General features: G+C 40.7%; 1 protein-coding gene across 7 annotated transcripts in view; it reads left to right on the top strand.

Moving 5' to 3' along the window:
* mindy1 (MINDY lysine 48 deubiquitinase 1) overlaps positions 1-11519 on the top strand; it is a 47967-nt gene that overhangs the window by 13924 nt on the left and 22524 nt on the right. For 5 of the 7 annotated variants that reach the window (XM_050034413.1, XM_050034412.1, XM_050034416.1 and 2 more), the window contains exons 2-3: positions 1396-2307; positions 6283-6534. In XM_050034413.1, the coding sequence (XP_049890370.1) occupies positions 1941-2307; positions 6283-6534 (619 nt within the window). In that variant the 5' untranslated portion in view covers positions 1396-1940. The remainder of the gene's footprint in view (positions 1-1395; positions 2308-6282; positions 6535-11519) is intronic. The other 2 variants (XM_050034414.1, XM_050034417.1) reach the window with 1 other exon arrangement.

Here is an 11519-nt window from a genome sequence, read left to right on the forward strand (position 1 = left end):
TCAAGCTCTCTGTGTGTTTGTTTCCTTGTGGACGAGAAAAGGGGGAGCGCACATTTCCGAGAAGGCGTGTCCTTTTCAAAAATGCAAGAGGCGTTGGTTTGTTGCCGGCCGTTTTCGCCGGTGTGTTAAACACACTTTAGAAAGGAATGTCCCCAGGCTATCAGAAGGCGGAGATCTCTGATTGTCTGGTGGCGAGACTAAACTCTTAGGACCATGTTCAGTTTTTATCATTATGAAGTATGCAGTTTTGGAGTTGGTTAGTCTCTATATACAGACTCTACATTCACTGAATGTAGAGTCTGTAGGCAAACCCCGGAGATCTTGCCTCCGGAAGAAGAGCGGAAGAGCCCTGGTTTCCGGTTGTAGGCTGTTTGTAGTCTGCGTGATATTGACCAATCACGTTTGAGCCGGCTGCAGTTGTTGCCAGGTTAAACGGTCCGTGCGGTGAACTGGCGTCACTGCAAACTCTGAATCCATCGCAATGGTTCAGCATATTTACTTATATATAAACGGAAGTCGGAAACGGAAATTCGCCTCCTTTGCCCAGATCAAACCGGAATGCCAAAAAATCGGGGGTCTGCCCCCAGAGGCTATAATACAGCCGATGGGTTCCGAGAATGGGTGTTGGTCAATGTATCGTCAGCCCTTTGTCCTTTGTTAGTAATAGTTTTAGTCCTCAGTGGTGACACAGATGCCTGTTGTATTGCGACCAGTTTAGTCACTAGATGACTGTCTAAATAATAAACACCAATTAAATACCATTTCCCCTTTTCCCTTTAAAAAAAGAATGTTTTATGTCGTAAAAGTAAACTTACGTGTATTGTTAAACCTGTCTGTACAGGTTCCACCTTGTATTTTTATGTTTCGTCAGCTTTTAATTTTGATCCTGAAGTAATCATGTTTTTACAGTTAAAATGACTGATTTGAAACATGAAGATTAGTTTACCACTCCTCTTCCTCCTCATCCTGTGAAAACAGCTGTTGTACTAATCATGTCACATAGATGTGATAGTGATGTCATCAGCCTTGGACACTGCAGATGTGTCACAGGGTGTCTGGCTTACACACTGAGGGTGTGCAGTCAGAAAGATGTGGCCATTTACCAGACAAGAAAGCTCTAGTGAAAGACACCATGTCCAAGTGCATTGTGGGAAATGTCGGATCCAGTGTTTTTAGACCAAAGTCTGTTTTTAAACTTTAGAAATAAGCTTCATCATTCTGATTTGTCAGTTATGTCTTTGCTGTTAGTTGTTTTTTTGTTTTAAACAGATTGAACTACTTAATCACAATATTGATCAGGAAGCCAAATGTGTCGGTGTTTTTTCAGACAGACAGACAGATAGACAGACAGACAGCATCTTTAATGATTTGTCCTTCTTGTTTATTTCTTTTCAGGTCTGACAGGAAGTCTGTTGATGCTCTGCTGACAGAAGTAGAGGAAGAGAAAATCCTCCATCCCTATCGTTCCTGCTGACAGACAGCAAAGACTTTCTCTGACAGGAAGTCTTCTAACCATCCCACAAACTAATTCCCGTTGGCAGGAAATAAGAAGAAAGAGAAGAAGGAGAAGAAGAAGAAGAGTTTCTGCCTTTAGTTTAATCTTAATATATTTTTAATTTATGACGACAGATTTCACTTCTGCCAGAAACTGTTTGACATTGTCAGTGTCAGATAGATTGGTGTGTTTGTTCTGTGACACCCTCAGCAGGCGGGAGAACATACTAGAGGTTCCCCTGGCGGCCATGTTGGGGCCTCATCTGCTGTCTGCCTCCTTAGCCGCCGCGCCTCCATCTTAAATCAACAGCTCAGAGCAGACCTGAAACATTTTTTAACATAAGGGCTTCTTGATTTATTTTTTCTACACGTGTTTTTGTGCTCAGAAGGAGTTGGTGTTTGTTCTCGTCAGGTCTCGTTTTGTCAGAATCCACTATCAGCCAATCATGGCGGAGTCCAGCTCGGTGCCGGCTGCAGCAGCAGATCTAGTGATTGAAGAAAACAAAGACGAAGTGTCTCTTCCCGCAGAGAGCGTCTCCAAAGAACTGATTGTAACCATGACGACAGATGTATCAGATGTCAGAGCCGAGGCACTGAGCAGCAATGGTGTCGCTGACAGTCCTCTTCCTGCCAAAGCCCTCAAAGAAGAAGAGGAGGAGGAGGCCACACCCACACCACCGGATTCGTCGTCATTGTCGTCCGAAGATGGGACAATAACTGCCATTACCACCGAAGAAGAATCTTTGTCGGCTCTACTCAGACACATCAAGAGTGAAGGAGGTCAGGACAGAGGAGAGCCAGGTGAGAGGTCAGGTGAGGTCAGGAGTCAAACTAAAAGATTAAAGGAATACATCACTGCAAAATGACCATTTGTATATCATTTATTCACCCCGTGTTACATTAAATACATGCAGAAGATGTTTTTTTTGCATGTCTCCATTGTGAGGGAAGAATCCAAAAACATTATAAGCATTATAATCCAAGTCTCATTTATCCAGTCGTATGCTCAGTACTTCACAAAGTGCCAGCCCGTTCGAACAGGGAACAGAACTTAAAGTAGCCCCTTTTACACTGCCAGATTTTCCGCGAATGTTGGGCCGTTTTGCTGGCAAGCTGCGAGCGTTGATCCGAGCGTTGATCCGAGGTACCCAATTTTCCGCCTCGTAGGGTAGTCATATTGGCAGAACCCTTTTAGTTTAAATAGACTGAGGCGGCCTTCCGCAAAGGGAGGGGCTGTTGAAGACTTGTGGGAGGAGCTGTTGATGACGCCGCAAGTGTGAGCCACTGGCGGTGGATAAACAGGAAACAGCTGATAGCAGGAATTAGCGAGCAGCTAGTAGCTAGAGGGAAACGCAAACCTGACAGACATTGTAAAGATGTAAAGCCATGTAATAGACGTTGCGTTTTTTTCGCCACCAACTCAGCCTGTTCTCGGTCGTGCTCATGCTCTTCTTCAGCGATTGTGATTAGATTAATCGTGCAGCACTAGCTAAGACTCCATTGATGAAAACACAAATTTTAGCTCGCTCAACACTTGAGCTGCTGGTTTACCGCTGCCTCAATCAGTATGTCTGTGTATTTTGTGTTATTGATTTAAAGGCTCACTTCTAGGGGTGGTTGATATATCAATTTTACTCAATGTAGCTTGGCTTGTTCCACATGAGATATATAAAGTGACTACATCGTGAACATTGAGTATAAATGTCATTTTTTAAGCCACTAGGCTAGCATGAGCCTTGCTTTGAAGTTTCAGTTCCGTCCTGCTCTCCCTCTCAAAGACACAAAAAGAAAAGGACTCACAAACATGATGCGCCACACGCACTTCACCACCCTTCCAGACCACTCTCCTGGGTGAAAGTGTGTGAGCAGGCAAGGTATGTGTTTTTGTATCTGCAGGGCTCTAGACTGCAACACATTAACTGAAAATTTTATTAATTATATAAATTTGAGACCTGTTAGTTTGTTACCAGCTTACAGTGAATAAATCCTCCATTTAACAGCACCACTTAACAGTTTAACGTTGTGCTAACTGCTCACATCTGACTATTAACTGGAAGCTTCAAGTTCAGAGCAAAAACACTTCCAGCCTGAGATGAGTGGAGTTCTTTAAAATTAAAGCACCAGTAGTTCCGCTTTGATTTATTTCATTATAACAGTAATTTATTTGACTTATTTATAACAGTACTTTAACTTAATTATAACAGTACTTTACTCAACTTAATTATAACATTACTCAACTTTATTGTTACAGTACTTTATTTAATTTTATCATAGCAGCACCTTATTTAACTTTATTGTAGCAATACTTAATTGAATTTTATTGTAACACCACCTTATGTAACATCATTGTAACAATATTTTATTTAATTTTATTATAACAGCACCTTATTTAACTTTATTATAACAGTATATTACTCAACTGTATTATAACAATATTTTATTTAATTTTATTATAACAGCACCTTATTTAACTTTATTGTAACAGTATATTACTCAACTGTATTATAACAATATTTTATTTAATTTTATTATAACAGCACCTTATTTAACTTTATTATAACAGTACTTTACTCAACTTCATCATAACAGCACCTTATTTAACTTTATTGTAGCAGTACTTAATTTAAATTTATTATAACAGCACCTTGTTTGACTTTATTATAACAGCACCCAGTAGTTTAGAGAAGATTTCAAAATATCAAGATAAATATGATGTATTGGAATGAAGTGTTAAAATATCGTGATATTATTTACCGGCTGTATAGCCCAGCCCTACTTAGTTGAGATTCACCAAAGTCACACAATTACACAAACAAACTAACTGAGGCAGCAGTAGACCAACAGCTCCTGTGTTCAGCGAGCCAAAATTTATTTTCTTGTCAATTTATAATTCAGACACCAAATGTCGTATATTCTTATAAAGAAAGAAAAATGAAATGAGTTGATGTCCCACAGTATCTAATGTCAGAGGAGAATACTGTGTTAACTTGGATGTTAGCTTTGTTTTGGGGTCTAAATATTGAGTTAGTCCTCTGCAGTCGACTCATTGGTTTGAATGAAGAGGTTTAAAGTTTAAGTTTAAAGTAAGAGGTTCAAGTTAATTCCAGCATGTTAGAGACATTATTGTGAACTTGACAGTGAAAGAGGAACCTGTTCCTGTATAAATCTGCACACATTTTGATGCTAAGCTTCCAGATTCTTTTTCCAATGGCTCCTGGTTTCTTCTGTTCTTAGCTGTTGCTCAGAGGGATCTCTGTCTCTTGCGGTTGTCAGTCTGATTGAATCACTGTACAGCGTTTTGTTCTCCATGTACAAAACAAACCCTTCGTACTAAACATCTATTTGTTAAAAGGACTTTCTACAACCGTAAAGCATCAAAGGCCATTCAGACATAGAGAGGAGTCCTCTGACACATATGACTGAGCCACATCACCACACATTGCCAGGCCGCCATTGTAAATAAGAATTTGTTCTTAATGACTTGCCTGGTTAAATAAAGGTTAAATAAAAAATAAAATCAAGCTCTGTGACAGCAGATTACTTTTCAACAGCAGTGTACATATTTGAAAATCCTGTTATTGTGAAGCTTAAGATCTTTATTGAAACACTTTGCTGTGTCACTGGTTTGTAGTAAAGTTCCAGCTGGTTAACATTCAGGAAGTGGAGCAGAGAAACAGGCAGCCAGTCAGGAGACGCCTTCAGTCAGCCATTGTTGTTCTGGGATGTGATTGGCTGCCGGCCAGTGTGAAAAGAACAAAAAGATTATTATAGCTGCAGGCAGCGATTCTGGGGTTCAAGCCAGCATGGACTGGTTGCAAAGGATCAAGTCCTTTGACTGTTTATGACACCTACATCAAAGATAACTGGCAGGTTTTATGACCATCAGACAGAAGCTTATACACTTGCAGGCAAAACACGCTCCTCTTTGGCAGCACTGTCACCCCATTTTGTTCAATTGTGAAAACATTTGAGCACATGTCTCAACACCTAACTGAAAATATCCACTGAGTTTGGTGATGTTTTGACAAACTGTCAGTGATTTATGGCCAAATTTTGTGCCCGGCCAATGCACATGTTTGGAACTGAGCACTGTCAATATAATTACACATACGTTGTTCATCATTGTAATGAAACATATTTCTGACTTATAGTTTGATTTGTGTTGTGCCACACCCATTTTTTTTTGCATTTGTAGTGCTCTTGAGTGGTCAGTTTAAAATGAAAGTTTCAAAGGATGTTTCAGATATTTTTGTGGTCATATCCTGCAAGTTTCGTGATGACTGGCCCAATGGTTGCAGAGTTGTGCGTCAGCTCTATGCAGAGCCTACGCTATAGCCTACGCACGTGGCCTATGTGGTTGTGAGCATTTATACTTGTGTGGTGGTGGTGTCTGTGTCACTCTGCAGTTACACCTTCAAAACACTGGTGGGCGGCGGAGGTTTCTGTGAAGTGTTGTAAAGTTTAATTGATTTAAAACACACCCAAAACATACATTAAATATAGCTTAATAGCAACTTCAAATGTAAGTACACAAATGGGCTTCACTATAACTCGCAGCATTCACAGATGAAGCACTTATCTTTTTGCTGGACACATTTACAACATGCTGATGATATTAGCACGAGCCTATGGCCTTTACATTGTATAAATTAGCCTAGCAGCTTGTGGACGCATATAAAGCCAGGGACAACTATTATTATTATTATTATTATTGTTATCTATTAAAGTTTTTGCTGTTATTAGGTGTCCTCAGGACTCTGCGGTCTCTGGTGTGTTGTGTGTCTGCAGGTCTGGATCCGGACCTCGAGGAGAGCTCCTCTGTGGCGACAGCGGGTGGCTCAGATGACCAGCGGGAGTCCACAGACTCTGCCTCCTTCTCCATCCCCAGCCTGGAGCTGTCAGATGGGGTCACGGCCACAGCAAACTCACTGGACGTGGAGGATGGCCTGTCCTCTTCCTACTCCGCTCTGGGGGTGGAGGGCTGCTCTCCGTCCACCGAGGTCCCCAGTCTGAAGGAAGAGGAGATGCTGGAGGCTGCTGGTGAGACGTCCTCTGATTGTTTATTGTGTGTCTTTGAGTTCAGAGTCAAAATCTTCACTCACCACACCGTTTAACAGTCCTGATAAATGCTTTGCAAAACATTTTAAAGGTTCAAAGGTGAGGATGTTTTTTTATTTCCCAACTAGAGTCCTGCTAACGTCACACATTATTTATCTTTAAATGCAGACTGAACCCTTGATGTGTGCTATAACTAACCTCTGAGCTGCTGCGGAGCAGTTTGGGGCCATAAATGGTGATAAATGAATGATGAAGCTAAATGTAAAACAAAGCAGTGATACGAGCACAGTACTGTGATACCTTCACTTGTTATTTAAATCTTCTGACTGCAGGGTTTGCTTTTCTAAACAATAACTATTTTCTATTTGTTATTTTTAAAGATAGGACAGTTAACAAATTTTATTGAATTTTTTCAGTGAGATAAGCAATGATTGATATTTTGCAAATGGGCTTGTTTATATTTGTTGGACTTTCAAGACATTAATGAGGCTTTTCTAAACAGAATCCCTGAGTTTAAATGTGTGATTTTGCCTATGCTTATAGTTGGCATAAATGAAACAATCAGCCAGTTAATCAATGAGTTGATGGAATGATGATCAAATAGGTTTTTACAGCAACTAGTTTCAGGTTCTATTTTCTGTTTTGGTCTTTTATAAATGTCAGTAAACAGAATATTTTTGGGTTTTGGGACAGGGATGCACCAGTACCACTTTTTTTCAGTACTTGTACATTTGGGTACTTGCTGATGCCAAGTACCAATACAAGTGTTTTATTTTCTTTAGATGTTTTCAGTTCCTGACTGTAACAATTTGTGGTTAATGACATTTTAACTTTCAACCGTATGTTTTTCTTAAGAAACATGGCCTTGCCACACACCTTACTTAAATGTAACAAATTCAGTGGATTTCAGTACCAACACACAACTGTTGCAGAACAACTGAAATAATATATTATAATGTCATCACAAGCTGCTGTTTGTGAGTAGGTCAAAGTCTATTTGAAAAAAACTGAGAGGCAGGGAATTTTTGATGAAAAGAGGCGTCCCTGCATTATCAGCTGTGAGCCTGTTTTGGTTTTCATTTACAATATGTGACACTGAGCTAAACAGCCTTTCCCTGTCCACACTGCTGCATGGTGCTGAAAGGTATCTCTGTGTCATTTGAGCTAGAGTGGGAAACTGCACTTTGTTAACCCCCCAGTATTGCAGCGGGTTGTCTTCCTGAGCAGTTGTGGTCTCTCCTAACGCAAATAGCTAATCAGCCAATCCCATGGCAGCAGCTCAATGCATTTAGACATGTAGACATGGTGAAGACAACCTGCTGAAGTTCAAAGCGAGCATCAGAATGGGGAAGAAAGGTCTTAGAAAAACAATATGCTTCTGGTATGGCGCTGAGGCAGGCGGCTTTGTGAAAGAACCTGTCCTAACTGGTAGATTGTAACCCCCTTTGAAGAGCAATCTTAAGACAAGGAAACTAGACTGAAAAGCAACATGGTCAGGGAAAAGCTTATAAAAATCAGAATTAAGGCAGGCCCTGGGCCAGACAGAGGAGAAACAACTGAGTAATGGCCTCTTCATTTGCAAGTGCAAGTAGGGTGCGCTATTCCTTGTTTCCCCAGTTGCTCATCTTTACAGTGTCTGTCAGGTTTGCGTTTCCCTCTAGCTACTAGCTGCTTGCTAATTCCTGCTATCAGCTGTTTCCTGTTTATCCACCGCCAGTGGCTCGCACGTGCGGCGTCACCAACAACTCCTCACACAAGTCTTCAACAGCCCCTCCCGTTGTGGAAGGTCGCCTCGGTCTGTTTAAACTTAAAGGGTTCCGCCAATATGACTACCCTCCGAGGCGGAAAATTGGGCGAAATTGTGTGTATAAACGCTCGCAGCTGGCCGGCAAAACGGCCCAACATTCGCGGAAAATCTGGCTGTGTAAAAGGGGCTATTGTTCTCATAACTTTCTTATCTTAATGTGTACCCTCCTCCTGTGAGCAATAAATCATTCTTTGAGAAATTATTTGATTTAATAGCCACTGAATCATATGGAACCCTAATATGTGGTGGAGATCTAAATGTCCAACTTCAACCTAGACTAGATATGAGTAATGCCTGGTTCACACTACACAGCATTTCTGTCTGTTATGACAGTCACTATGTCACATTAGGAGATTGTGGAGTCATGAAATCGTGCCATGACTTGGCGGACAGACATGACACACTACACAATGGTCCACACCAATTATCCCCGGTCGTCTTTCACGACGTGCGTGATGTCATTGGGTTATTCTTGTCCTATTTTTATTACTTTTACTATTATGTCAGTCACTGTGTCTCTTCATGAGCCAGCTGAAATGCTGTTGTAGTAACTGAAAAAGTGCCACCAGATGGCAGGAGCAACGTTTGAAGTACCGCATGCAAACATGCAAGTCACTGTATCCTCCACAAGTTCCTGCAAATGTTTCACAATTAAAGCCTGTTCAGAAAATTAAGGGATTCTCTCAACCAAAGTTATAATGGGCTTTTGATTTGAAACAGATACAGGAAGTGTTGAGTTTAAAAATGACGGCGAGATGCATTCATTTTATCGAGGCAAACAGGAGCAGATAAAAAGAAAAAATATAAAAATACAGAGGGAAAAAAATATCGGCCTGTTTATAATGTAGTCTGTTTCAAATGAAGCTGGTAGCCTCTACAGTTGTGGTAAGTAAAAGCCCCGCCACTATTTTTTAATAGCTTGATGCTAATGGCAGTACTCACCAGATTGCTAAAGTGCCTCTGCTGTTTCACGCCATCATTTTTCATGCAAGTAGATTTGCATTGGGAAATGCAAATCTACTTGCATTTCCCAATCACAAGCACCTTCAGTGAATACCTTGTGCGATAATCCATCGAGATGAAATGATGGATTATCGTGTACGACACTCATTGTCGTTCACAATCCATGCCGACACTGTATGTCGCTGCATTGGGCTATAATGGGGCTGATATCGTGTAGTGTGAACCAGCCATAATCTGCCCCAAAAGAAAAATTCAAATAACACAAAGGTCCAGCAGATGCTTTAAGAACTAGGGATGATTGACGTTTGGAGAGAGCATCATCCACTGGACAAATAATTTACTTATTATTCTTCACGTCATTTTTCATACTCAAGAACTGACTAATCTGACAGACATAGAATTAAAGAACGTAATATAGGGATTATGGATATATCGGCCCATTCAGGAGTGTACATAACTTTACCTGTAGCTCACCAGCAGAAAAATTCACTTTGGTGACTTAACACAGGTATTTTAAATGACAAAGCAGTACAGAAACAGACCCAGAAAGAATTTGAAATGTATCTCCAAGGTAATGATAATGGAGAAGTGTCCCCAAATACCCTATGGGATGCAGCAAAGGCTGTGACCTAAGGTAGAATAATTGCTGTCAACAACAAGACATGAAAGGGTTATATGATGAAAAAACAGAAAAAAAACCTGATTTTTGCCAAACAAAGGTATTATGAGACAGGAGGTGAAGCAATTAAACTTCTGTATTGCAGAATAAGAAAACGACAGGATAAGAATACAATTTATAAAATCAGGAATCCCAAAACACAAAATATGTACACGAAATTGGAAGACATTCAACAAGCCTTTGAACTAGAAAAATACCTGAAACTGTCCCACACAAAGATAAGTATTTATTAAAGATACTTTTGGCAGGTAGCAGGAAAGCCATAACTCACAAATAGTTGGAAGTTGATCCTCCAATATTGGTCCAATGGTTGGGGATTATATATGAAATATACTGTATGGAAAGACTTTCTTTTATTTTAAGACTTGAGATGGAAAAACATACAAAATACTGGGAGAAATAGATTGTGTATATATGTAAAGGAAAAAAAAAAGTACTGTGATTTGACCTTGTAACACCCATGGTGACCTTTTTGTTCTTAGTTTCTTAAATAAAAAAAGAGGTTGTTGGTGCCAGATGGGTTGGTCTGTGTATTTCAGAAACTGCTGATTTACTGGGATTTTCACACACAACCATCTCTAGGGTTTACAGAGAACGGCCTGAAAAAGAGAAAATATCTAGTGAGCAGTTCTCTGGGCGAAAATGCCTTGTTGATTGCAGAGGTCAGAGGAGAATGGCCAGACTGGTTCAAGATGATAGAAAGGCAGCAGTAACTCAAATAACCACTCGTTACAACCAAGGTATGCAGAAGACCATCTCTGAAACAACAACACGTCGAACCTCGAAGCAAATGGGCTACAGCAGCAGAAGACCACACCAAGTGCCACTCCAGTCAGCTGGCAACAGGAAACTGAGGCTACATTTCACACAGGCTCACCAAAACTGGATAACAGAAGATTAGAAAAATGTTGCCTGTTCTGATGAGTCTCGATTTCTGCTGCGACATTCAGATGGTAGGGTCAGAATTTTGTGTAAACATTCAGTTCAAATAAACACAAGAAGTTTGTGCTCTAGAGAAAGGATCAGCACTCAGTGAATAACTCCTAAGCCCTATGATAAGCTATTATGACAAGGCTTAACTATACAGACCAGTGAGCAGTGATAACTAACACGTCTTTGGGGTCATCAGGTGGGAACCTCCTTTCACCAGTGTTTCGTCTAGTTGGTCCCACGACACCTCCAGGAGGCTAGACAGTGATCTCTGGTGTCCCAGAGACACTCCCCTAATGTCAGGTCTCACTGCTCCCCACACCAACCCAATAACCTCCTTTACCTGACAGTTCCTTGGGAAGACTAAGTGGAAGAAGCCTATGAAAGAAACAAGCTTAGATATGCAGACTTAGGGGCAGAAGCTGAGCAGCGAGGATGGAAAACTAGGATTTGAGAAAGCCATGTGTAAGGGCTTTCTCAAATCCTAGTTTTCCATCCTCGCTGCTCAGCTTCTGCCCCTAAGTCTGCATATCTAAGCTTGTTTCTTTCATAGGCTTCTTCCACTTAGTCTTCCCAAGGAACTGTCAG

Source organism: Epinephelus moara, chromosome 22 (assembly GCF_006386435.1).
Source record: "Epinephelus moara isolate mb chromosome 22, YSFRI_EMoa_1.0, whole genome shotgun sequence".
NCBI classification, from domain to species: domain Eukaryota; kingdom Metazoa; phylum Chordata; class Actinopteri; order Perciformes; family Serranidae; genus Epinephelus; species Epinephelus moara.